A 27,583-nucleotide genomic window follows, 5' to 3' on the forward strand; every position below is an offset into this window, starting at 1 on the left:
TCTATGGCTCGCTATACTGAGAATAAACCTTGCATTATTTTGTTAAAGTTGGACCCCATGCCTTGCCTACAGTCTTGCACAGTTGTACCGACTCCTCTCCCGTGCAGTCCAGTGCGTTTTTTTTTCTGCATCAAAAACGCATGGAAAGTAGGTTATAAGGTTTTTAATGGCTTAGGTCACACCAGTGCTTGCAGTGCCAGTGCGTTCCATTTCCAGAAAAAAAAAGTAGAACATGCTACATTTTTCCTGCACTGGACTGTACTGGAACGCAGCAAACGCAACGCACTGGGACGTAACCTAAGCGCACCAAAAAAACGCACTGGAACACACATGTCCCTATTTAAAGGGTTTGTTAACCCACATGTCTTACTTTATATAATCTGCTCGGTCTTCTAAGGATATGTCCCCCTGTGTGTCCGTTATATATATAAAAAAAGCTGTATATAACTTATTTGTGAGCGCTGATCAGCGGTCACGTGACGCGCCACCTCTCTCCTCTCACTGTCTGACAGATGCAGCAGGAGGAGCTGAGATTTCCCCGCTGACGTCAGTCTGGAGGGGGAGGGGATTTGAGCTAGGCAGGTGATTTGTGCTGGGAGGGGGTGTTTGGAGAGCGGGGGGGGGATGTGTACTTGGAAAGGAAATTTGAGGGATTTGAAGGCCAGAGGAGCATGTTCTCCCTGGGCTCTAGAAGACCTTGTCCCAGCAGGGGTCATGTGACACGCCGCTTCTCTCCTCTCCCCGTCTGACAGATGCAGCAGGAGGAGCCAAGATTCCCCTACTGATATCAGTCTGGAGGGGGAGGGGATTTGAGCTAGGCAGGAGATTTGTGCTGGGAAGGGTTGTTTGGAGAGCGGGGGGGATGTGTACTTGGAAAGGAAATTTGAGGGATTTGAAGGCCAGAGGAGCATGTTCTCCCTGGGCTCTAGAAGACCTTGTCGCAGCAGTAGCGGTTGTTAAGTGCAGTTTTCAACTTAACTGCTTCTAGTTTATATTGCTTTGCCAAATTTAGCTATCAAAGAAATAAGACACAGAATATAGATTTCTGTATATCAGATCCGAGCCTTAAAGGTCCCGTACTCTCAACTGAACCTGTCGGCTCTTTATTGGGGCTTTTTATAAGGCTTGGTTACACAAGCATCAGTTTGAGCAAATTTCCATATAAGGTAACAAGCAGTATAATTTCAACATACATGACGCTGGACACATCTGGAAAGACTTAAGCTACGTCTTACAACTGACACGCACACATTATGTAGAAAAATGAAAAACAACTTAAGTAGAACTCCAACCTATTATTTCCAACCTTATCAATTTCCCCCTTTGACATCATCCCCTCCACGATTCTGGGTCCTTGCAAACAAGTGAACAGCCGATACTTCAAAGAGTACTATCCCTGACCGCGGGTTGTCAGAGGAGGATAAGTCTTCTTTATTTACCCTCATCCCTCAAATCCATACCAGCATCTTATAAGCAAAGAGAATAGAAAAGGGGTGATGTCAAGTTACCCTTTTTGTCATTAGAGTTCCTAATACCTTTCTCTTTCCATTCTATCTGTTCGTGCCTTAATCTTCCTATATAAGCAACAGTTTATCACGGTAAGCAGTACAAAAACTAAAATTAGAATAAGTATCGGATTGAGCATCCAATTAAAAATTGCCGTAGCAGTGGGTGATCATCCAGCAAATACATCATACCAATGATGTGTTGTTTCATCTCTTATTTGTGAGGATAAATGTATTAATTTCCCTTTATCTATAACCGCAGATATTAGATTATTTTGAAGGGTATGTTCTTGTGTCTCTATGTGTTTTCTAAGTATTTCGGACTCATTTAAGATTTGCTGTAAGGGCTCTAATGATATTATAAAAGGAGTAGTATCAGTAAGATTATCTACCGTCCATTCTAGATTAAATATTCTATGTGCATCTGGTTCAAAAAGGAAAGTGTCATTTTGCCATTTAAGCATTTTAACATTCTTTACGCATCCTGAAAAAAGGGGCCGTTTTATTTAAACTTTCCATAGTTTCCTGATCATTTGTGACTAAACAAATATGTTGTGTTCCTATCTCCATAAATCTGTTTCCTACACCTGCTGGTAATCTCTGAAACCTACATATGTTAGATTGATGTTTCAATAAGCAAGGTTCATAGACTGGAGAACTTCTTCCACAGACTATTCCCTTATTAGTTTTAGCACATATAAACTTAGATCATGAGTCATGTTTTGTGTATCTACATAGTGTCCATAAATCTCAGGGTACCAAAATTCAGGTAGATCCTTTCCTATCAGGAGTGGCATCACTATTAACTTACACATTACCTGGACCTCCTCCACTTTGTATACATCAAACCTTCCAGCATACCATCTTTCCTCACATTCAACTTCTTTTCCTGGTACTTCAAACCATGTACTTTCTAAATTCAAACCCTTGAAATAGTTCATCCAAGTGCGATTTGAATGTGATAAGATAGTGTAGAAAAAGCACATTGAGTAATGTTTATGAACTCCTGATTTTCTTTCCACAACTCCAGACTGGCTAGTGCTGTGTGATTAACCATAATATTGAGATATTTAGTTAATTGTACCTAGCTAATTTGTGTTTCGAATGTTGTAGGTAACCATTTACTTATGATTATTAAACTATCAACTATGTGACTTCCTGCACATTTCCACTTATTTTGTATCATTTCCATCTGTATCCCATTCATTATTCCCATTCCAGTTCCTGCAGCTCCCAGAACTGTATCATACCATTCTCGGCGATACCTACATTCTGGTAGCTGGGGAAAAGTTACATTAAATTTGATTTTTGTTTTCTGTTGATACCGAAACATTTATGCAAGATCTAGGAATAGGAGTTAATACAGAGGATTCGAAGATGGTGGGTAGAGCGTCTTCTATCTTTATATTGAAACCATAATGTTGCCATTGTATATATATCCTCCTGTTGTGCTTCCCATTTCCTTACTAGTACAAAATACCATTCGTAGTAATGATATTGTGTTATACTCTTATCCTGATTTACCCATCTAAGATCAGTACTATTTTCATGAACTGTTACATTGATACCCGGAGTCCATGTATAAACAAACATTTGAAAACATTCAAGCACTATTATCATAGTTAGAAGGATCTTCATTCTGTTTCTCTTGGTTCAAGACTCTTTTTGCAGTGTGATGCGTGGATCCAGGCTGCTTTTCCTTCCAATTTCACTGAAGTGGCTGTAGTCAAAAGCACTTGATAAGGACCTTCAAATCTAGGTTCCAATGTCTTTCTGGTGTGTTTCTTAACATATACATAATCTCCTGGTAGCAGTGTATGTGTACCTGCTATTGAGTTAGGGTCTGGAAGAGAAGAATACACACTTTTGTGGATCTTAGTTAGACGTTGTTGTAATTGTATCACATATGCAGTCAAACTATCACATTGCAATTGCATACTCTGTGGAAAGTATAGACCTAATCTAGGTGCATTCCCAAAAAGTATCTCATATGGGGATAATCCTGTTTTCCCTGTTGGAGTGTATCTTATAGAGAACAAAGCAAAAGGCAGGCATTCTGGCCATAGCTTGTTTAACTCTTGCATGGCTTTTTGTATTTTCAACTTTATTGTCCCATTTACTCTTTCCACTGATCCTGAACTCTGTGGATGATAAGGGGTGTGAAAACTTTGTTGAACCCCTAACATGGTCATCACATTCTGCATGATTTCTCCTGTAAAGTGTATCCCCCTATCTGATTCTATAGTTTCAGGAAGACCAAACCTAGGTATTAACTCAGTGATCAGTTTCTTGGCTGTGGCTTTTGCTGTGGCTGATTTTACTGGATAGCTTTCGGGCCAACCTGAGAATAAATCGATACACACGAGGACAAATTCAAAGGGGCCGCTCTTAGGCATTTGTATGTAGTCAATTTGCAGTCTCTGGAAGGGGTATTGGGCCCGAACCTGGTGTTTCCGTGGGGTTTTTACTCTCTGTCCTGGGTTATTCAGGAGACAGATTTGGCAGGCTGCACAGTAGTTTCTTGCAGTACTACTGAATCCAGGGGCGAGCCATCCTTGGTTCACAATCCTATACATGGAATTGGAACTGACGTGTGTGGGTAGGTGAACTGCCGCTGCCATTGCTGGGTACAGAGAGGCAGGCAGGCATACTTTGCCCCCTTCCCTCCATACATTGTCAAGGTCTGGTGCTGCTCCCATCCTGACCCACTTATCTTTCTCGCTCTCCCCTGCTTGCTCCTGTAATTTACTCAACTGCTGCCATGTTGGTTCTGGGATACTCACCTCTACCGCTGCTAAGGTCTCAGGGCTTCCTTCCCCTAGAGCTGCCTGTTTTGCAGTCAAATCTGCAAATGCATTTCCTTTTGCCTCAATTGTTTTTGCGCTCGTGTGTGCCGCTATCTTCATGATTGCCACTCGTTTAACCTTTTAAAGATTGTTCAGAACTCTCTTAATCCCTTCTCCATGTTTTACAGGTGTACCTGCTGCTGTCAGATAACCTCTAGCCTTCCATATATGGCCATAATCGTGCGCTACACCATAAACGTAGGCAGAGTCAGTGTAAATATTCCCTTCTCGTCCTTTTAAGTATTCTAGGGCTTGTTCTAAAGCTTTTAATTCTGCTTCTTGTGCTGACATATGGGCTGGTAAGGGCTGTGTTTCAATCACCTGTGTCAGTCACTACAGCATACCCTGTGTGATATTTACCCTTGTCATCAGCAAACCTGCTGCCATCTATGTACAAAGTGTGCTCAGCATTTAAAATTGGTGTATCTGCAACATGTACCTTTAAGAAAAAATGTACTCTGTCTTAATTATCACCAGATGTTCCTTCTAACTAGAATGACTCTATTGTAGGGATGTTTAACCCTTTCAACTCTGAAAATACACTATATATGAATGTAAAAAATGATGTGTAAAAAATATCTCATCTTGATATAATAAACATGTCCTGTCACATAAAAATGATATATAAAAACTGCAACATATCTGATGGATAAATTATTTCATCAGTAGTCAAAAAAACTAAAAAGTCCATTGTTTTTAGAATGTCCTCTCTTATCAGAAGTTCTCGAGAATTTTTTTTTTTTTTCTTCCTCTTCTTCTTCCTTATTAGCACTATTATTCCCCCTTGCCAAATCTGGTGACTGAAGAGGCAAAAAGGTAGCCAAATTTAAAGTTGTACAGCGCTGAAAAGTAACATTTGGAGGTAAAAGTAAAGTACACTGTAACCTTAATTGCCTAGCCATTGAAATGTGTTTGGGCTGTACCTGAGACAAGATTGCATGTATCTCATGTGTGGTGTGCACTACAACTGGATTGTCTAGAACAATTTCTGATGACTTATCTAGGATTATCGACACCGCTGCTATCGCCCGTACACAGGACGGTGAACCTCTGGACACTGGATCTAATGCTGCTGAAAATTAAGCAACGGATCTTTGTTTTACATGTGCCTGTGTCAAAACACCTGTGGCGTGTCCAGTGATTTCAGCAATGTACAAATAAAATATCTTGGTGTAATCTGGAATACCAATAACCGGGGCAGAAATCAATAACCTTTTCAAAGTGACAAACGACTCATAAGCTACTTCTGTAAGCATATACGGTACAATTTTCAAACAATCGTATAATGGCTGCATCAAAGCGCTAGCATGTGGTATCCATTGTCTACAATATGACACAATACCTAAAAACATATGCAATTGTTTGAAATTCCGTGGGGGTAACATTCCCTTTATCACTTGAACCCTCTCCTCAGTGAGATGTCTTGTACCCTGTGATATACAATGTCCCAAAAAGATAACTTTTTCTGACACACTTGCAACTTTTTCTTATTAACCTTGCAACCTTTTTCTGCCAAAAATCGCAACAAATTAAGGGTGGTATGCAGGCTTTCAGTCTTTCACTTATCTGTGGAATTAATCCTTCCATAAACTGTCTATTGAAGGCTCAGATCGTGACTGGCAGAGCCAAATCCAATCCCTCATCTGCCATCATACTTTCCATAGATAAGTAAAATTCTGATACAGTCTCTCCTGGCATTTGTTTCATGAGTGATATTGACCCTCTCTCCTGTTGTTTTGCCTGAGAGAAAGCTTCTAATCTAGCAATAAAAGGGGCCCTTGAGTCTATGTGTCTGACCTCCTGTCTCTAAATTGCCATCCCCCCCTCAGCTCGGTCTGCAGGTCGGTCATAAACTAGTTTAAACAGGGTCAGAGTCATTTTATGTCTGCATAAATCCTCCCCATCCTGCCAGGTTGCTTCATGTGTATTCATTAACTGTGTCACAAAAAAAAAAAAAAATCTACAGAAAGCAGCTGGCTTTGCTATACAAAACCCATCCTCTACCCTCAATTTTAGGATATATCTTGTGTAGTTTACGTACTATGTCAGTATATGGGGGTGGGATGGCTGAACTAAGATTATTTAAAATTTCAACATTTTTTTTTTTTTTTTTTTTTTTTTTTTTTATTCTTCTGTCTTTCATATCCCAACCATCACAATCTGAATTATATTTCCACCCCTCTTCTTTTGCTCTATTTGAGACCTTAATTAAGCATTGAATCTGATGCATCCATTGCTTCTCTAACACCTCTCCTTGTCTGTCCCTTTTTATTTCACTCCATACATCCAGGTCTAAACCCGCTGCTCCTTTCACCTTAAATTTACGAAGGACATCCTTTAAGTCCTATGCTTCATCTTTCCCATAGATGTTCTTAATTATCTGTGGCACCGTATAATGCACCACAATTCCCTGACGGGGTTTCGTGTTCTGCTGGCCCATTCTGACAGTCCGTGCCTAGGTAGCGTGTGGGACACTTAGTGTACAGTACTAAATACTAAAAAAGCTACACTAGTTCCTCGTTGCCTTCCTCCTAGGGTGCCAGAATACTAAAAACCTCTCCAGGATGAGATTTCTGAAATCGAATTACTTTATATGCTAGCCAACTCACAAATATTATGACCAGAATGGCAGCTACACATATACAAGCATTCCTTTAAGTGACCAGGTATCCGACTAGATCTCCGGGCTTATGGAAACCTCATTCCCCCTGTATCTGGGAATCCCTCTCATACACTCTTATCCCTGCTTTATGGAGCAGACAGGGCTTATACTTTCAACCCGTCTATGGTTTATGAATTAAATTGAATATCAAACTTAAGCGGCAGACCCCCAAAGTCCTCTTGCGAGGTTAAGGACGCATTCTACTGCTCATTGGGATGATATTCTTTCAATTCATACCAACCTAGGCAAGGCTCATTCACTTTCTCAACAAGACAGACAGACAACAAACAACAATTAATTCCAGCAATATAAACCACAATATGCAGTAATTCTAGACTCACCACTACAGAGGCTGGTGTTTTAAAACCAGGAGAACCGTAACTGACAGAACGGATAGGCACAAATCAGGGGAGCACAGAATATAAGAAAAATAAAGCTTTTTCTTACCTGCGCAGGTTTTTCAATTTGTGGTTCCCGGAATGCCTGTCCTTTTGTTCCGTCAGTCCAATTCATCCACCTCTTGAAGTGTCATCGGTGTGTCCCTACTTCCGGGCGCCAGAAATGTTAAGTGCAGTTTTCAACTTAACTGCTTCTAGTTTATATTGCTTTGCCAAATTTAGCTATCAAAGAAATAAGACACAGAATATAGATTTCTGTATATCAGATCCGAGCCTTAAAGGTCCCGTACTCTCAACTGAACCTGTCGGCTCTTTATTGGGGCTTTTTATAAGGCTTGGTTACACAAGCATCAGTTTGAGCAAATTTCCATATAAGGTAACAAGCAGTATAATTTCAACATACATGACGCTGGACACATCTGGAAAGACTTAAGCTACGTCTTACAACTGACACGCACACATTATGTAGAAAAATGAAAAACAACTTAAGTAGAACTCCAACCTATTATTTCCAACCTTATCACGGTCATGTGACGTGCCGCCTCTCTCCTCTCCCTGTCTGACAGATGCAGCAGGAGGAGCCGAGATTCCCACCGCTGACGTCAGTCTGGAGGGGGAGGGGATTTGAGCTAGGAGGGAGATTTGTGCTGGGAGGGGGTATTTGGAGAGAAGGGGGGGGATGTGTACTTGGAAAGGAAATTTGAGGGATTTGAAGGCCAGAGGATTTTTCCTAGTCGGGGTGATTATAGGGGGGGGGGGGGGCGGGGGGCGGCATTTGTGTTGGGGGAATTCAGCAGGGGTAGCAGATTTTTACTGGGAGTAGGGGGAATTTATGCTTAGAGGGAAAGCATGCAGAATAGTGCTCTTTTTTTTTTTTTTTTTATGTATGACACATGGTGCTCATACATTTTTTTTTTTTTGGAGGGGGGGGGGGGGGCAGTTTGGCACATTCGCCCTGGGCTCTAGAAGACCTTGTCCCAGCGCTGATTATGAAGGTTAGCTATTAAAGAAGGCGGCACTCAACTGCTGTGTATACAAATGTTTAGTAAAAGGCATTGATGGTTCTATGCAGAGCTGTATGAATCATAGAAATCAACAACATAGAAAACAAAGTAGCAATAGAAGCCAGAACATATTAAAATGTAATTCTAGGTAGATCAATAGTTTTCTCAAGGTAGCTAAATGCACACAAGATCTTTAGAACAATTTGAGCGCATTCTTGCCGTACACAATATGATTTCAACCGCCGCAATGATGTAGGCAGTCACAAAAAAAAAAAAAACCTTTAAATCTGTAGCGAACAATTATTTTTCATTTATTTTCCCCCACAAAAGTCTTAATTTTGGGGATCTGTGTTTATTGGCACTTCCTTCTATAATAAGCGCTCTTGTTCTTTTACTAAACCTTCTCTCTGCCTTCCATACAAAGGCAGCTCTTAATCCGCTATCAATATAAATAAACAGAAGCAAAGCCGGAGAAAATATGGAGGGATTGAAAATGTGAACAGTATTTCGAGCGAGTGCGGCGTTGGGTTATTTTCTAACAATTCTGTAAAAAATGGGATTGTTTCATTCATGGTATTAAAGAGCAAGTTCAAGGTGCTTCTTGTTTTCAGTATACAGCCCCCCTCCCCCCCCAAGGACAGCATATCAAAAACAACACCTACTTTATAGACTTACGAGTTGGTACACAAAAAATAATGTATGTGTCCATGGACCGCTAATGATCAAAATACAAAAAGGTTTTTATTTAATTAAACATATGAGATAACACACACATTAAAAAACCATGGCTTCACTAAAAGTGATACTAAACATACACTGTTTAAAGCGATATTAAACCTTCAGTTTTTAATTTTTTAATGTATTTATTATTTTATTACAACATGGGAAAAACACATAATTTAATAAAGAATATTTTTTCGAATGTACTCACTATTTATTCACCTCGCTGCTAAAAAAAAATAAACCTCTGGGGGAATTTTCCCATTATTTATTATTTTATTTTATTTATTTTTTACATTTTTTCATGTATTTATTATTTTATTATAACATGGGAAAAACACATAATTTAATAAAGAATATATTTTTTCGAATGTACTCACTATTTATTCACCTCGCTGCTAAAAAAAAAAAAAAAAAAAAAAACCCTCTGGGGGAATTTTCCCATTATTTATTATTTTATTTTATTTATTTTTTACATTTTTTCATGTATTTATTATTTTATTACAACATGGGAAAAACACATAATTTAATAAAGAATATTTTTTCAAATTTACTCACTATTTATTCACCTCGCAGCTAAAAAAAAAAAAAAAAACCCTCTGGGGGAATTTTCCCATTATTTATTATTTTATTTTATTGTTATTTTATTTATTTTTTACATTTTTTCATGTATTTATTATTTTATTATAACATGGGAAAAACACATAATTTAATAAAGAATATATTTTTTCGAATTTACTCACTATTTATTCACCTCGCTGCTAAAAAAAAAAAAAAAAAACCCTCTGGGGGAATTTTCCCATTATTTATTATTTTATTTTATTTATTTTTTAATTTTTTTATGTATTTATTATTTTATTATAACATGGGAAAAACACATAATTTAATAAAGAATATTTTTTCGAATTTACTCACTATTTATTCACCTCGCTGCTAAAAAAAAAACCTCTGGGGGAATTTTCCCATTATTCATTAATTTTTTAAATTTTATTTTATTTTTATTTTATTTGTTTTTTAAATTTTTTTTACGTATTTATTATTTTATTATAACATGGGAAAAACACATAATTTAATAAAGAATATTTTTTCGAATTTACTCACTATTTATTCACCTCGCTGCTAAAAAAAAAAACCCTCTGGGGGAATTTCCCATTATTTATTATTTTATTTTTATTTTATTTATTTTTTTAAACTAAAATAACAAACATGTTACACTTTACTTGCTCTGTTCAATGGTTTGCAAAGAGCAGCCCGGATCCTCCTTTTCTGGGGTCCACCGCCGGCACTCCTCCTCTGTGATTTCCCCCAGGGAAGCCATTTTTCCTGGGGGGGGGGGGGGCACCCATGCGTGCTCACGCCCCGAGCCGCCCAGTTTGCGTCTATTAACACAGACCGGGCGACTCAGCCCCCTCTCCCTCACCACAGAATTTAATTGACAGCAGCGGCAGCCAATGGCTGCTGCTTGCTGCTATCAATTGGCCCAATGAGGAGGAGGAAAGTGGATTGTATCGAGCTCAGGTAAGAATAAGGGGGGGGGGGGCGGCTCCCGCTGCACAGAAAGTTTTTTAACTTAATTCATTGAATGCGTTAAGGTAAAAAACCTTGAGGCTTTCGAACCACTTTAATTTACATTGTCCCTTCTTGTATGTGGATGATGGCACTGTAATTATTTTAATAAAAAAATGTACAAAAAGAACCTTTTTCCTAATCGATATACAGCTGTCACATGACTTAGCTCTTTCCCAGCCTGTCTGCAGGGAAACAGTGGCAGGAGGAGCCTCTACTCCTCTGCTGCTGGTCAAATGTTAAAAAAAACAAAAACAAAACAAATCAAAACGCAGCCTTTAGGATACAGAGTACAAATAATTTCAATAAACTGTTTTAAATTGTCATAAACATATATTTGAAATCAAATGTTTGTGCGCCGCTAAAGTGTTCGAGTTTAGCTTGAAGAAAAAGTGGCCAAAAAGTGGCAACCCTAGTCCAAGCTAGTCCCTTCCCTGCATAAGTTAAAAAAACTTTCCAATACAGTGGAACCTCGGATTGCGAGTAACGCGTTTCGCAATACGAGCACTGTATTTTTAAAAATCGTAAGTCGGTTTGCGAGTGTTGTCTTGCAAAACGAGCACGATTCAGGCCAAAGCGTTGTGCAGTACCGCTTTTGGCCTGAGGTGGGGGGGGCGGAGCCGAGCAAAGCTGAAAGTCGCCGATCGCAGCCAATCGGCGCCATTTGGAAATGCACGGAAAGGCCCGAGGACAGCACATCTGACTTTGGCAAATCTCGGGTAGGAACTCTCTCCGAGGTTTGCCGAGGTCAGCCGAAGTGTCCTCGGGCCTTTTCGGCTGTTTCCGAGACTCTCCGGCGCCCCCCCGCCTCTGGCCGCATGCGGTATTGCATCCCATTGAAGTCAATGCGGAACTAATTATTTTCGTTTCCATTGACTTCAATGGGAAAACTCGCTTTGATATGCGAGTACTTTGGATTACGAGCATTCTCCTGGAACGGATTATGCTTGTAATCCGAGGTTCCACTGTACTACTTTTCCCCCTCCCTAACACGTACCTGAGTCCTTTATTGGTCCGGCACTATCCCGGCTGCATGTCTTCTCTCCAGTCTCCTCATTCTCACAGGCTTTGCTGAGATGGTGGGAGTCATTGGCTCCTGCTGTCAGTCAAATCATATGAGGAGGAAGCAGAGGTAGGGTCAAGACGCGCTGAGTGTATCTATGGACACACACAGCCCATCTCAAGAGCAAGCCTGCACGTGTGCTCCGATAGCAAGCGGCACACAGAAGAGGAGGAGCTGAGAGCGCTGGCGGGGGACCCCAGAGGAGGCGGTAAGTGGCCGCTCTGCGCAATACCCTTGCACAAAGCAGGTAAGTATAAACCTCTTTTTTATTTTAATTTTAAAAAATAAGGGTTTACAATTACTTTAAGTGTCTTCATTAGCAGAGGAGCTTTTAAGCAACAAAGTTGCTTTAAAAAGGAACTGCAGTCTGCTCGCATAATTTGTAATAAAAACCTCTTTGCCATTCTGAAGCTTCCCTCCAACCACTTTGCATATTATTTTATATAGACTGTGATTCTGTTCTTGCCAAATATGCTGCAGAAATCTCCCTCCACTGAGTCTGGCTGCAATCATTTTAACTGTGGGCAGCTGAGGCTGCCTGTTCACTTCCTGGATTTACACAGACACACCTCCAGCTCTGCAGCTCTTATTGGCCCTCTTATGACTCACCCCCCCTCCCTTCCTGGCAAACTCTCACAAGAGTGAGAGAGAGAGAGAGACATAGGCATGCACACAGGGTGTGCCGGGTGTGCCCAGGCACACCCTAATCCCCCCATGCGCATTAGTGTTATCGTTCTGTGTAGCAACAGGAACATGGGAAAGATCTCCCTCTTACCGGCTCTGCCATAAGAGAAGTGTTTATCCTTTTCTCTTTCACTGTGCCAGCAGGGAGATCAATGTGCCGGAGTCATATATATGTAGATACATACACATGCATGTGTGTTTGAGCTTAAGGGTGCACACCCTAATGCATTAGGCTGCGCACACCTATGGAGAGAGCTGTGCATGATATCATAAGCCTAGGCCAGTGATGGTGAACCTTGGCACTCCAGATGTTTTGGAACTACATTTCCCATGATGCTCATGCACTCTGCAGTGTAGTTGAGAATCATGGGAAATGTAGTTCCAAAACCTCTGGGGTGCCAAGGTTCACCATTAGGGATGAGCTTCGTGTTCGAGTCGAACCCATGTTCGACTCGAACATCGGCTGTTCGATCGTTCGCCGAATTGCGAACGTTATGGGCCGTTCGCGCTAAATTCGTGTGGCGCGTCACGGCCCATAATTCACTGCGGCATCGCAGTGCATTGCTGGCTGATGATTGGCCAAGCATGCACTATGACCCGCATGCTTGGCCAATCACAGCGCCGTCGGTAGAGAGAGCTGTAATTGGCCAAAGCCAGGGTGGCTTTGGCCAATTATGGCTCAGGGGATTTAGTACACACCCCACACTATATAAGGCCGCCTGCACGGCGGCCCTGTGTAGTGTGTGTTCCGGTGTGCTGAGAGATAGAGAGAGAGAGAGAGACAGTGTCATTTGATTTGAGTTAGATAGATTAGGCAGAACAGTCAGTCAGTTAGCTGCACTTACAGTGTATTGTGTATATATATGCATCCCAGGTGTTGCATATATATATATACACTGTATTCAGTTTAGCTAGATCCGTTCCTGTTATCTTCTATCTAGACTATTTACATTTAATGCAGTGCGTCCTGCTCACAGTGTTCAGCTAGATCCGTTCCTGCTATTTACATTTAGTGCAGTGCGTCCTGCTCACAGTGTTCAGCTAGATCCGTTCCTGTTATCTTCTAGACTATTTACATTTAGTGCAGTGCGTCCTGCTCACAGTGTTCAGCTAGATCCGTTCCTGTTATCTTCTAGACTATTTACATTTAGTGCAGTGCGTCCTGCTCACAGTGTTCAGCTAGATCCGTTCCTGTTAAATTCCTACTGACAGGCAGGCTTGTCTGGTTACAGTATATAAAGCTACCTGAAGAAAATTACAGGTGTTCTATTTGATCCTATTAGTACCACGGTCAGGCAGCTAGACTATTTACATTTAGTACAGTGCGTCCTGCTCACAGTGTTCAGCTAGATCCGTTCCTGTTATCTTCCTACTGACAGGCAGGCTTGTCTGGTTACAGTATATAAAGCTACCTGAAGAAAATTACAGGTGTTCTATTTGATCCTATTAGTACCACGGTCAGGCAGCTAGACTATTTACATTTAGTACAGTGCGTCCTGCTCACAGTGTTCAGCTAGATCCGTTCCTGTTATCTTCCTACTGACAGGCAGGCTTGTCTGGTTACAGTATATAAAGCTACCTGAAGAAAATTACAGGTGTTCTATTTGATCCTATTAGTACCACGGTCAGGCAGCTAGACTATTTACATTTAGTACAGTGCGTCCTGCTCACAGTGTTCAGCTAGATCCGTTCCTGTTATCTTCCTACTGACAGGCAGGCTTGTCTGGTTACAGTATATAAAGCTACCTGAAGAAAATTACAGGTGTTCTATTTGATCCTATTAGTACCACGGTCAGGCAGCTAGACTATTTACGTTTAGTACAGTGCGTCCTGCTCACAGTGTACAGCTAGATCCGTTCCTGTTATCTTCCTACTGACAGGCAGGCTTGTCTGGTTACAGTATATAAAGCTACCTGAAGAAAATTACAGGTGTTCTATTTGATCCTATTAGTACCACGGTCAGGCAGCTAGACTATTTACATTTAGTACAGTGCGTCCTGCTTACAGTGTTCAGCTAGATCCGTTCCTGTTATCTTCCTACTGACAGGCAGGCTTGTCTGGTTACAGTATATAAAGCTACTTGAAGAAAATTACAGGTGTTCTATCCCAGCTTAGTGCAGCTACAGGCCATTAGTATGTCTGGAAGGCCAAGAAGGAGAGGCAGACAGTCACAAGCCAATAAGAGAGGGCAAGCAGGCTCTGTGTCTAGTGCTGGTCGTGGAGACGGTGCATCCTCATCAGCACGTGGCCATGGGACACGCTTGGCCTTTTTTTCGGCAGCTGGCCGTGTTGAGCCGCAACATGCGGAAGACTTGGTCGAGTGGATGACCAAGCCGTCCTCATCCTCCTCATCCTCTCTCACCCATGCCCAGGGTGCTTTGTCTGGCAAAGCAGCGGCCTCTTCCCTCAGCTCAATGTCATCAGTGACTCCTTCCCTAGCTCCACCATGTCCTCATGAGGATTCCCTCGAACTGTTTGACCACAGTGTTGGGTACATGCTCCAGGAGGATGCCCAGCGTTTGGAAGGCTCTGATGACGATACTGAGCTCGATGAAGGCAGTAACATGAGCACGGACAGAGGGGGTGCCCAAGAAGGACAGCAATCTGGCAGTCATGCTCCCCCTGCTGCAGCATACTGCCAGGTTTGCTCCAGTGATGAGGAGGGAGGGGATGATGAGGTCACTGACTCAACGTGGGTGCCTGATAGGAGAGAGGAGGAGGAGGAGGAGGAGGAGGAGGCGGCGGCACATCACCAACGAGGCAGGATGCCCTCCAGGGGCCAGCCTAAGGGCAGCACATTGACTGCATCACACCCCAAAGCTCCACATGTGCAGGGCGCTGCAGTCTCTGCGCGTTATTCAAAAAGTTCTTTGGTGTGGGCCTTTTTTGAGACGAGTGCATCAGATCGCACCGCTGCTATTTGCAACATATGTCTCAAGCGTATCTCGTGTGGCCAAAACATCTCCCGCTTGGGTACCACATGCTTGACCAGACATATGTTGACCTGCCATGCAGTTCGTTGGCAAGCGTATCTAAAAGACCCACACCAAAGAACAAAGAGGATCTCTCCTTGCTCCTCATCAGCTGAGATTTCCAACCCCACTAGACCTTCAGTCCTCTCTGAGACCTGCAGTGAGAGGAATGAAGGTGTAGAATTAGGTGTGTCACAGCCAAGTACTTGTGGGCAATCTGCTTTTGGTACACCGACGTCAGATTGTACCAGGCAAATTTCCCTGCCCCAGCTGCTGCACCGCCGAAAGAAGTTTGCTCCCAGCCATCCACATGCCCAGCGGTTGAATGCTAGCTTGGCAAAATTGCTAGCACTTCAACTGCTGCCTTTTCAGTTGGTAGACTCTGCCCCCTTCCGTGAGTTTGTGGAATGTGCGGTTCCTCAGTGGCAGGTACCCAAACGCCACTTTTTCTCACGGAAGGCGATTCCGGCTCTCTACCGGCATGTGGAAGGCAATGTCCATGCCTCGCTGGACAGGGCGGTCAGCGGTAAGGTGCATATTACCGCTGACTCATGGTCCAGCAGGCATGGACAGGGACGTTACCTAAGTTTCACGGCGCATTGGGTGACTCTGCTGGCAGCTGGGAAGGATGCAGGACAAGGTGCAGTAGTGTTGGAGGTTGTTCCGCCACCACGCCTCCAAAATGCTGATTGTGACACACCTCTCTCCTCCACCCCCTCCTCTTCTTCTTCCTCCATGGCCTCTTCCTCGGAACCAGCGGTGCTCTGTAGGCGTTCAAGGGGCTACGCAAGTACGCAGGCCAAAAGATGCCATGCGGTGCTTGAGCTGGTGTGCTTGGGGGACAGGAGCCACACTGGGGCAGAGGTTTTGTCAGCTCTGCAGGGGCAGGTTCAGAGGTGGTTGACGCCACGCCAACTTAAGGCAGGAATGGTGGTTTGCGACAATGGCACCAACCTCCTCTCTGCCCTCCGACAGGGACAAATGACCCATGTGCCCTGTTTGGCTCACGTCCTTAACTTGGTGGTGCAGCGGTTCTTGGGCAGGTACCCGGGCTTACAGGATGTCCTGAGGCAGGCCAGGAAAGTCTGTGTGCATTTCCGCCGGTCATATAATGCCAGTGCTCGGCTGACAGACCTCCAAAAGGAGTTTAACCTGCCCAAGAACCGCCTAATCTGTGACATGCCCACCAGGTGGAACTCAACGTTGGCCATGCTGCAGCGGCTGCACACGCAGCAGAGGGCCATCAATGAGTACCTGTGCGACTATGGCACCAGGACAGGGTCAGGGGAGCTTGGTTTTTTTTCCCCACGCCAGTGGGCCATGATCAGGGATGCATGCACTGTCCTGTCACCATTCGAGGAGGCCACGAGGATGGTGAGCAGTGACAGTGCATGCATCAGTGACACTGTCCCCCTTGTCCACCTGTTGGAGCACATGCTGCGTGGAATAATGGACAGGGCACTTGAGGCAGAACAGAGGCAGGAAGAGGAGGACTTCCTTAGCTCTCAAGGCCCCCTTTATCCAGACAGTGTTCCTGCGTGCCCGCCGATCACACAGGAAGAGGACGAGGAGGAAGAGGAGGAGGAGGAAGATTGTGTCAGTATGGAGGTGGAGCCTGGCACTCAGCATCAGCAGCAGTCTTTAAGGGATCAGTCCCAAGAAACACATGGACTTGTACGTGGCTGGGAGGAGGTGGCTGCGGACCATGTCGTTCTTAGTGACCCAGAGGACTCCGGACCGAATGCCTCAGCAAACCTACGCTGCATGGCCTCCCTGATCCTGCAAAGCCTGCGTAAGGATCCTCGTATTCGTGGTATCAAGGAGAAGGACCAATACTGGCTGGCAACCCTCCTTGATCCACGTTACAAGGGTAAGGTTGCGGACCTTATCTTGCCATCGCAGAGGGAGCAGAGGATGAAACATCTTCGGGAGGCCTTGCAGAAAGGTCTGTGCAACGCGTTCCCAGAGACTGGGAGGTTACAAACTCCTGTTTCTGGACAACGTGTTGCTGAGGCTTCGGTCAGTCAAAGAAGGAGCGGTGGAGAAGGTGGCCGTCTGACCGATGCGTTCAGACAATTTTTTGGTCCGCAGCCCCAAGGTATGATCGGTTCCAGCAACCATCGCCAGCGTCTGTTTTACATGGTGCAGGAATACCTAGGGGCAAGATCAGACTTGGACACCTTTCCCACCGAAAATCCTCTGGGTTACTGGGTCTTGAGGATGGATCACTGGCCAGAGCTTGCACAGTATGCAATTGAGCTACTGGCCTGTCCTGCATCCAGCGTTCTTTCGGAACGCACATTCAGTGCTGCTGGAGGCGTGGTAACCGATCACAGGGTGCGTCTGTCCACCGACTCGGTCGATCGGCTGACCTTCATAAAAATGAATGAGTCTTGGATCACCACCAGCTACCAAGCACCTGATGCTGATGTAACCGAATAATTTTTTTTGAAATCTCAGATCCCTTCAAAGACTGCCTATGCTGATGCTGAGTGACTATCCCTGAGTAATTATCCTCTTCCTCCTCAATCATCACGCTGATAGCTTGTAAGAACATTTTTGGTTCTGGGCGCCACCACCAGTGCCTAAGGCACAATTTTTCAGCCCCTGTTTAACAGGGGCGTGTAATTACAATTTTTGATGTAATACTTTGCAGCAGGGCTCGTTCCTGCATTCCAACTAGAGTGTCTGTGAGGGGTTGCAGTGTTGTGGCACCAGCACCAGTGCCTAAGGCCCAATTTTTCTGCCCCTGTCTAACAGGGGCGTGTAATTACAATTTTTGATGCAATACTTTGCAGCAGGGCTCGTTCCTGCGTTCCAACTAGAGTGTCTGTGAGGGGTTGCAGTGTTGTGGCACCAGCACCAGTGCCTAAGGCCCAATTTTTCTGCCCCTGTCTAACAGGGGCGTGTAATTACAATTTTTGATGCAATACTTTGCAGCAGGGCTCGTTCCTGCGTTCCAACTAGAGTGTCTGTGAGGGGTTGCAGTGTTGTGGCACCAGCACCAGTGCCTAAGGCCTAATTTTTCAGCTCCTGTTCAACAGGGGCATGTAATTACAATTCTTGATCTAATATTTCACAGCAGGGCCCTGTGAGGGCTTACAGTGTTGTGGCCACAGCAACACCTAAGGCCCAAATTTCTGCTGAGTATATAGGGCAGGACCCTACTTTCAAACATCTAACTTACAAACGACTCCTACTTGCAAACGGAAGGAGACAACAGGAAGTGAGATGAAATCTACCCCTAGGAAGGGAAATTCTTTCCTGTAAGAGTTAATATGGGAAAACAATTTCTCCTTTCCACTGATGCTTTCCAATCCTTGTTCCACAAAAAAACCCAAATTTTCAAAAAACATTTTTCATTGGGACAAAAAAGTGAGGTGAAATCTTCTGAAGAGGAGGAAAGACAGCAAAACAAATGTCACAGGGGTGATAACCCTTCCCTATGTTTTCCAAAAAGCTTAGAAAAGATTTTTTGGCTGGAGCTAAACACGTTAAAAATGTTCAAAATTACAAACAGATTCTACTTAACAACAAACCTACAGTCCCTGTCTTGTTTGCACCGCCTGTATACTGCTGTTCAGAGTATATAGGGCCTGGTGGCCCCACACCTTTCCTTATTTTAATTTGGGTGCGGGGTTCCCCTTAATATCCATACAAGACCCAAAGGGCCTGGTAATGGACTGGGGGGTACCCATGCCGTTTGTCTCACTGATTTTCATCCATATTGCCATGACCCGACATGACATTAAACCCGCAAGCAGTTTTAAATGAGATTTTTTCCTTTAAAAATGACATTTGGTGCAGGGACTGTTCTAAACATGGGAAACACGCGTCACTTTACAGGCATACTATAGACACCCCCCAGGTACGATATTTAAAGGAATATTTCACTTTTTTTTTTTTTTTACTTTAAGCATCATTAAAATCACTGCTCCCGAAAAAACGGCCGTTTTTAAAAGTTTTTTTTGCATTGATACATGTCCCCTGGGGTAGGACCCGGGTCCCCAAACCCTTTTTAGGACAATACCATGCAAATTAGCCTTTAAAATGAGCACTTTTGATTTCGAACGTTCGAGTCCCATAGACGTCAATGGGGTTCTAACGTTCGTGCGAACTTTCGGTCCGTTCGCGGGTTCTGGTGCGAACCGAACCGGGGGGTGTTCGGCTCATCCCTATTCACCATCACTGGCCTAGGCTAATGACCAGACAAGAAACAGGAAGTGGGCTGTATTTGGTATTTACAGGCAGAAAAAAATGTTTTACTATCCAAAGTTCAAACAACAAGGGCAGAAGATTTAATAGATGGAAAGATGAAAAAATGACTAAAGGTCAACTTTAAGCAGACGCTGTCACCATCTTGAAATCCATTCTGTAAAAATTCCATGTAGCTATCTCTGGAGTGAATGTAGAAAGGAAGTGGCTGTTAAAAGGCTAGTAGAGATCAGCAGCACTGAGATGAAACAAAGGTTGGAAACAAGGGGATTTGAAATGTTTCCTTTTAAAAAATGGCAATGTTTTTTTTGATGCACGGTGCTTTGGTATGCTAAATGTCAGTCCGCATTTACATCTACTTTACTATTTTCTTGATGGCATCATGTAATAATGTTTTTTCTTTTATTGTATTGCAGTCTCTCCAAAGATCTACGACATCTCCCCCAGTATGATTGTCAACGAAGGAACAAATGTATCGCTTACGTGTTTGGCATCTGGAAAACCAGACCCATCAATATCATGGAGACATATCTCCCCATCAGGTAAGGGTACGGAAACATTTTTTTTACATCTATTTTTTTGTTTTTAAACTTATGGCTGAGATTTGTGTAGCATCAATAATACGATGGCCCCTCTTATGTGTGGGTCAAACTCTACCCATCAGAATCTTACACTAGGCAGCCTGGTATGGAATACATTTCAGAGACAGTTGCAGCGTGAAGTGAACCCAGCCTAAATTCAATGATCAGATGTTCAACAGATCTCCCGTTGCCTTGCACTATTTTCCATGACCACATGGAAACTGATAATATATAGAATTTAGAAAGACGTAGTTTCCCCCTCTTAACAATGGGACTTTAAAGTCCTAAGAGAGTGACAATGATTTGTATTAAAATTCTAAGTTTAATTTTACCAAATTGGTTTACAAAAAGTAGAAAAACATATATAATTTATCAAAAATTTCAATACATAGTAAAAAAGGACACATATTACCACACCATATGTTTACATTACAATTATTCAGTATTAGTGAAAAAATTGCATTAACACATCCAACGCGTTTCGGAGCAGCGTGACTCCTTCCTCAGGGAAAATCTTTTGCAATTAATATAGGTGCAGTCTACAAGATGAGAATCATGTTAAAAACATTAATTAAATTATATACATCGGTGGCTTCTACAGCAACGAGCGAGGTTAGTAGACAATACTCAGTGTCCTTAATTCCATGACCCCCACATACAGTATCTTTAAAAGTCAGTACACCCCTCACATTTTTGTAAATATTTTATTCTATCTTTTCATGTGACAACACTGAAGAAATTACACTTTGCTACAATGTAAAGTAGTGAGTGTACAGCTTGTATAACAGTGTAAATTTTCTGTCCCCTCAAAATAGTTCAACACACAGCCATTAATGTCTAAACCGCTGGCAACAAAAGTGAGTACACCCCCTAAGTGAAAATGTCCAAATTGGGCCCAATTAATCATTTTCCCTCCCTGGCGTCATGTTTTAGTGTTATGCCCTGTACGGAAAATGTGTGATAGGACCTTGTTGTCGGAAATTCCGACCGTGTGTGGGCTCCATCACACATTTTCCATCGGAATTTCCGACACACAAAGTTTGAGAGCTTGCTATAAAATTTTCCGACAACAAAATCCGTTGTCGGAAATTCCGATCATGTGTACACAAATCCGACGCACAAAGTGCCACGCATGCTCAGAATAAATTAAGAGATGAAAGCTATTGGCTACTGCCCCGTTTATAGTCCAGACGTACGTGTTTTACATCACCGCGTTCAGAACGATCGGATTTTCCGACAACTTTGTGTGACTGTGTGTATGCAAGACAAGTTTGTGCCAACATCCGTCGAAAAAAAATCCATGGATTTTGTTGTCGGAATGTCCAATCAATGTCCGACCGTGGCATCAGTGTTAGTGTTAGTTAGTGTTACAAGGTCTCAGGTGTGAATGGGGAGCAGGTGTGTTAAATTTGGTGTTATCGCTCTCACTCTCTCATACTGGTCACTGGAAGTTCAACATGGCACCTCATGGCAAAAGAACTCTCTGAGAATCTCAAAAAAGGAATTGTCGCTCTACATAAAGATGGCCTAGGCTATAAGAGGATTTCCATGACCCTGAAACTGAGCTGCAGCACGGTGGCCAAGACCATATAGCAGTTTAACAGGACAGGTTCCACTCAGAACAGGCCTCGCCGTGGTCGACCAAAGAAGTAGAGTGCATGCGCTCAGTGTCATATCCAGAGTTTGTCTTCAGCCCCCAAACAGTTTGCTGAAGACAAGCAGACTAAGGACATCAATTACTGTAACCATGTTCTGTGGTCTGATGAGACCAAGATATACTTATTTGGTTCAGATGGTGTCAAGCGTGTGTGGTGGCAACCAGGTGAGGAGTACAAAGACAAGTGTGTCTTGCTTACAGTCAAGCATGGTGGTGGGAGTGTCATGGTTTGGGGCTGTATGAGTGCTGCCGGCACTGGGGAGCTACAGTTCATTGAGAGAACCATGAATGCCAACATGTACTGTGACATACTGAAGCAGAGCATGATCCCCTCCCTTCAGAGATGGGCCGCAGGGCAGTATTTCAACATAACGACCCCAAACACACCTCCAAGATGACCACTGCCTTGCTAAAGAAGCTGAGAGTAAAGGTGATGGACTGGCCAAGCATGTCTCCAGACCTAAACCTATTGAACATCTGTGGGGCATCCTCAAATGGAAGGCGGAGGAGCGCAAGGTCTCTAACATCCACCAGCTCCGTGATGTCGTCATGGAGGAGTGGAAGAGGACTCCAGTGGCAACCTGTGAAGCTCTGGTGAACTCCATGCCCAAGAGGGTTAAGGCAGTGCTGGAAAATAATGGTGGCCACACAAAATATTGAAACTTTGGGCCCAATTTGGACATTTTCACTTAGGGGTGTACTCACTTTTATTGCCAGCTGTTTAGACATTAATGGATGTGTGTTGAGTTATTTTGAGGGGACAACAAATTTACACTGTTATACAAGCTGTACACTCACTACTTTACATTGTAGCAAAGTGTCATTTCTTCAGTGTTGTCACATAAAAAGATAGAATAAAATATTTACAAAAATGTGAGGGGTGTACTCACTTTTGTGAGATACTGTATATAGATTGATGAATGATTTAACATGATTCTCATCTTGTAGACTGCACCTGTATTGATTGCAACAGACTTTCCCTGAGGAAGGAGTCAAGCTGCTCCGAAACGCATCAGTGTGTTAATGCAATTTTTTCATTAATACTGAATAATTGTAATGTGAACATATGGTGTGGTAATATGTGTCCTTTTTTTACTATGTATTGTATTTTTTGATAAATTATATAGGTTTTTCTACTTTTTGTAAACCAATTTGGTAAAATTAAATTTAGAATTTGAATACAAATCATTGTCACTCTCTTGGGCCTTTAAAGTCCCATTGGTAAGAGGGGGAACTATGTTATTCTATGTATCTTGGGAATGTGGCCATATTTAGCAGATACCTGAACCTCCAATCTAGAATTTAAATCCCTTGTCAATTAATAATTGTGTCTAAATATTGCAGACTACCCAAAAGAGATCTTCACAATTCTTTGGCAACAATGTAAAGAATAGTGGGCAATGAAGTATTAGTTCATGTGTGAATCTTCTATTGTCCATGATTGCTATACTTTGGTCCACAATTGGTGCTATGGTGCCGTAACATCAAAAGCTCTTAGCCGGGAAGCCACAGAGTCTTGCAAGACCCAAAAGGAGACGTCACCATTTAAGGACATTGCTCTTAAGTAGGGACCAGTGATGCCAGAGCCACAGGGGACCATTATGAGCCTTGTGCTATTTCCTAGTAAAGTGACTGTACTAATGTTTCCAAGAAAAAGGTCTATCTTTAAAAGAAGAGTTTACATACCTACCTTTCTTGCCACCTGTGGTGCCAAGTGCTTCTCTGTTGCTAAGAAATGGCCCTCTTTTCTTAAAGGTTCCTCCTTCTGAACTCCACTCATTACACGATACAACTGTAGCGCTACCCCCATAGGAGCTGCCAAGCGATACTTGTCCTCTAACAGACACCTCAGCCTTTCTGACACTTTAGGTTTGGACATGAGTTTGTCAGACACAGTTTAACCACGTCAGCCCCGGAAGGTTTTACACCCTTCCTGACTAGGTCATTTTTTGCGATACGGCACTGCGTTACTTTAACTGACAATTGCACGGTCGTGTGACGCTGTACCCAAATAAAATTGATGTACTTTCCCACAAATAGAGCTTTCTTTTGGTGGTATTTGATCACCTCTGCGGTTTTTATTTTTTGCGCTATAAACAAAAAAAGAGAGACCATTTTGAAAAAAAAAAAAACACACCCAATAAAAAATGTAATAAATAAAAATGTCTTTATCAATATGTATTCTGCTACATATTTTTGGTAAATAAAATCCCAATAAGTGTATATTGATTGGTTTGCACGTCTACGAACTATGTGATAGAAGGGAGGGGATGAGCAAGTGCCCCCTTCCTTCAAACCATACCAGTCACATGTCCTCAACATGGGGGGTGCTTTAGGCCAGGGGGGCTCTCCCCCCCCAAAGCACCTTGTCCCCATGTTGATGGGGGACAAGGGCCTCTTCTCTACAACCCTGGCCAGTGGTTGTGGGGGGGTCTGTGGGTGGGGGGCTTATCGGAATCTGGAAGCCCCCTTTAACAAAAGGGCACCCAGATCCTGGCTCCCCCCTCCCTATGTGAATGAGTATGGGGTGCATAGTACCTCTACCTATTCACCAAAACAAGGTGTTGTGTAAAAAATGACAGTAAGCAGTCCGTAATTTAAATAACAAAAAAAAAAAACAATGTCCCACAATGTAGATCCATCGTCAATCACGCCGCCCGCCGCCACTGCCAATCAGAAGAAAGAAAAAAAAAAAAAACTGTCCACTTCCGCTGCCTGCCAGCTCCATTGTCTTCCAATTCTTAACCACTTAAATACCGGGCACTTCCCCCCCTTCCTGCCCAGGACAATTTTCTCATTTTTTTTGGTTTTCTCCTTCACAGACAATTTTCAGCTTTCAGCGCTGTCACACTTTGAATAACAATTGCGCAGTCATACAACACTGTACCCAAATTACATTTTTATCATTTCCTTCCCACAAATAGAGCTTTGTTTTGGTGGTATTTGATCACCTCTGAGGTTTTTATTTTTTGATAAACTAAAAAAAGAGCGAAATTTTAAGAAAAAACATTTTTCTTCGTTTCTGTTATAAATTTGGTTTTCTCCTGGCACTGGTGAGGCTGCACTGATGGGCACTGATGAGTTGCCACTGAGAAGGTGGCACTGATGGGCACTGATGAGGAGGCACTAATATGTAGAATTGATGGGCACTGATAGGTGGCACTGATATGCAGCAATGATGTGCACCGATAGGTGGCACTGATATGCAGCACTAATGGACACTGATAGGCGGCACTGATGGGCACTAATAGGCAGCACTGATGGGCACTGACAGGCAGCACTGATGGGCACTGACAGGTGTCTCAGATGGGCACTAATAGATGGCACTGATGGGCAGCACTGATGATGAGGTACTGACAGTCATTACTGATGGGAACTGATTGGCATCTGTGAAAGGCACTGACAGGCGTTACTGATGGGCACTGATCGGCACTTTGGTGGGCACTGACTGGCAGCTGATGGGCAGTGATTGGCAGATGTGGTGGGCACCTCTGATGGGGGCTGAGCTGATAATCAGTGTGCTGATTATCAGCGCAGACCCCCTCTCTGACAGGAGAGCCGCTGATCGGCTCTCCCTGTCAGCGCAAACCGTTTACCTGCACTTCCTGGTTACACGCTGTGATTAGCTGTGATTGGCCACAGATGATCACATGGTAAAGAGCCTCCGCCATAGGCTCTTTACCATGATCGGAGTTACGGTGTGTCAGAGTGACACACTACACCACCGGGCACACGATCGTGGCTTATCCTGCTGGATGTCATATGATGTCCAGTCAGGATAACGCAACCACTTTGCACACATCATTCTGTTATATGGCAGGCGGGAAGTGGTTAAAGGAGTTCTAAAGTCACATGGTTTTTCGAGTCCTGCAGTCTGTGTCAATGGACGCAGCAGCAGGACTCAGGAGCGCGCTCGCACTTGTGCCCCCATGGAAATCGGCTCTCCGTGGGGGCCCCCGATGAAGAGGAGGAGCCAGGAGCATTGCTGGGGGACAACCGAAAAGGAGGATCGGGGCCGCTCTGTGCAAAACCCTTGCACAGAGCAGGTAAGTATAACATGTTTGTTATTTAAAAAAAAACAAAAAACCTTTACAATCACTTTAAAAACCTAAGGGGCGGGGGGTCACCCAGTGACGTCACCAGGTGGCCCCGCCCTTTGTGATGTCATCAGCCAGGCCAGACCTACAGCTCTGCTCTTTGCACTGGAAATGTTCATCAAAGTGATGATATGACTGTTCCTTTTACAAGAGAATATTTAGGTTTGAAAAGACATTTGGTGCTCAAAAAGTGGGGTTAGTATCTTTACTAGCTATTGAGGAATATATTAGAATTAAAGTTTTTTTTCTGTTAGGAGTTGATCTTTAACTTTTAATTCTAGACTTCAAAGCACTTAAACCAACTTTAATATCATTTTTTTTCCACTTCTGGCAATTATTTGTGACTGCGTTGTTTATAAATGAACTTTTCAGACGTAAATGTTAAACCTGCCCATTCTGAGCAATGTACAAAACCCATAATTTGCACACTTCTGACTTGTTATTTTACAGAATGGGAAAAAAAAAAAGAACGTTCATTTTGCTGGAGGTAGAGATTATAGCACTACAGTACAAATGGTTTAATAACTCTTTGTGATTGTATTATAGATTCTAGACGCAGACCTGACTTTAACATCTCAAAGGAGGAGAAAGCTCTTTTGAAAAGACTTAGCTGAGCAACTTTCAAAAAAATATCTTTACTGTAATTTCCTTAAGAAGTTAAATATGAATGTCATTATGTTTAAAGTAGATTTGGAAATAAGTTTGCAAAATACATTCAAAGGTTTTGGGGTTATTAAAGGGTAATTGTCATCCAGAGACAAGCAGGAGGGGAACGTGGAATCTTAAGTGCTAAGGAGGGGGTTAAGGACCAGGCCTATTTTTCAAACTTGTTGTTTACAAGTTAAAATCTTTTTTTTTTTTTTTGCTTGAAAATTATGTAGAACTCCAAACATATTATATATATACATATTATATATATATATATATATATATATATATATATATATATATATATAAATAAATTTTTTTTTTCAGACAGCCTAGAGAATAAAATGGCGGTCGTTGCAATACCTTGTCACACCGTATTAAATTTTTGGGAAAAAAAAAACTTTTTTAAATAAAAAAATAAGAAAAAAGTAAAGTTAGCCCATTTTTTTAATAATGTGAAAGATAATGTTACGCTGAGTAAAGTGATACCCAACATGTCACGCTTCAAAATTGAGCCCTCTCGTGGAATGGCGACAAACTTTGACCCTTAAAAATCTCCATAGGAAACGTTTAAAAATTTCTACAGGTTACCAGTTGTAAGTTACAGAGGAGGTCTTTTACTAGAATTATTGCTCTCGCTCTAACGATCGCGGCGATGCCTCACATGTGTGGTTTGAACACCGTTTACATATGCGGGCGCGACTTACGTATGCGTTTGCTTCTGCACGCGAGCACGGCGGGACAGGGCGCTTTTAATTTTTTTCTTATTTATTTTACTTTTTATTTTTTATTTTTACACTATCCCATTTTTGGATCACTTGTATTCCTATTACAAGGAATGTAAACATCCCTTGTAATAGAAAAAAAAGCATGACAGGACCTCTTTAATGTGAAATCTGGGGTCAAAAATATCTCAGATCTCACATTTAAACTTAAATGCAATAAAAAAAAAAAAAAAAAAAAAA

General features: G+C 42.7%; 1 protein-coding gene across 5 annotated transcripts in view; it reads left to right on the plus strand.

Annotated features, from left to right (window-relative positions):
• The window catches only part of NEGR1 (neuronal growth regulator 1), an 839,131-nt gene that overhangs the window by 401,552 nt on the left and 409,996 nt on the right, over window positions 1-27,583 (plus strand). For 3 of the 5 annotated variants that reach the window (XM_073593743.1, XM_073593747.1, XM_073593745.1), the window contains exon 3: window positions 20,052-20,183. In XM_073593743.1, the coding sequence (XP_073449844.1) occupies window positions 20,052-20,183 (132 nt within the window). The remainder of the gene's footprint in view (window positions 1-20,051; window positions 20,184-27,583) is intronic. The other 2 variants (XM_073593744.1, XM_073593746.1) reach the window with 1 other exon arrangement.

Source organism: Aquarana catesbeiana, linkage group LG07 (genome assembly GCF_042186555.1).
Source record: "Aquarana catesbeiana isolate 2022-GZ linkage group LG07, ASM4218655v1, whole genome shotgun sequence".
Lineage (NCBI taxonomy): Eukaryota > Metazoa > Chordata > Amphibia > Anura > Ranidae > Aquarana > Aquarana catesbeiana.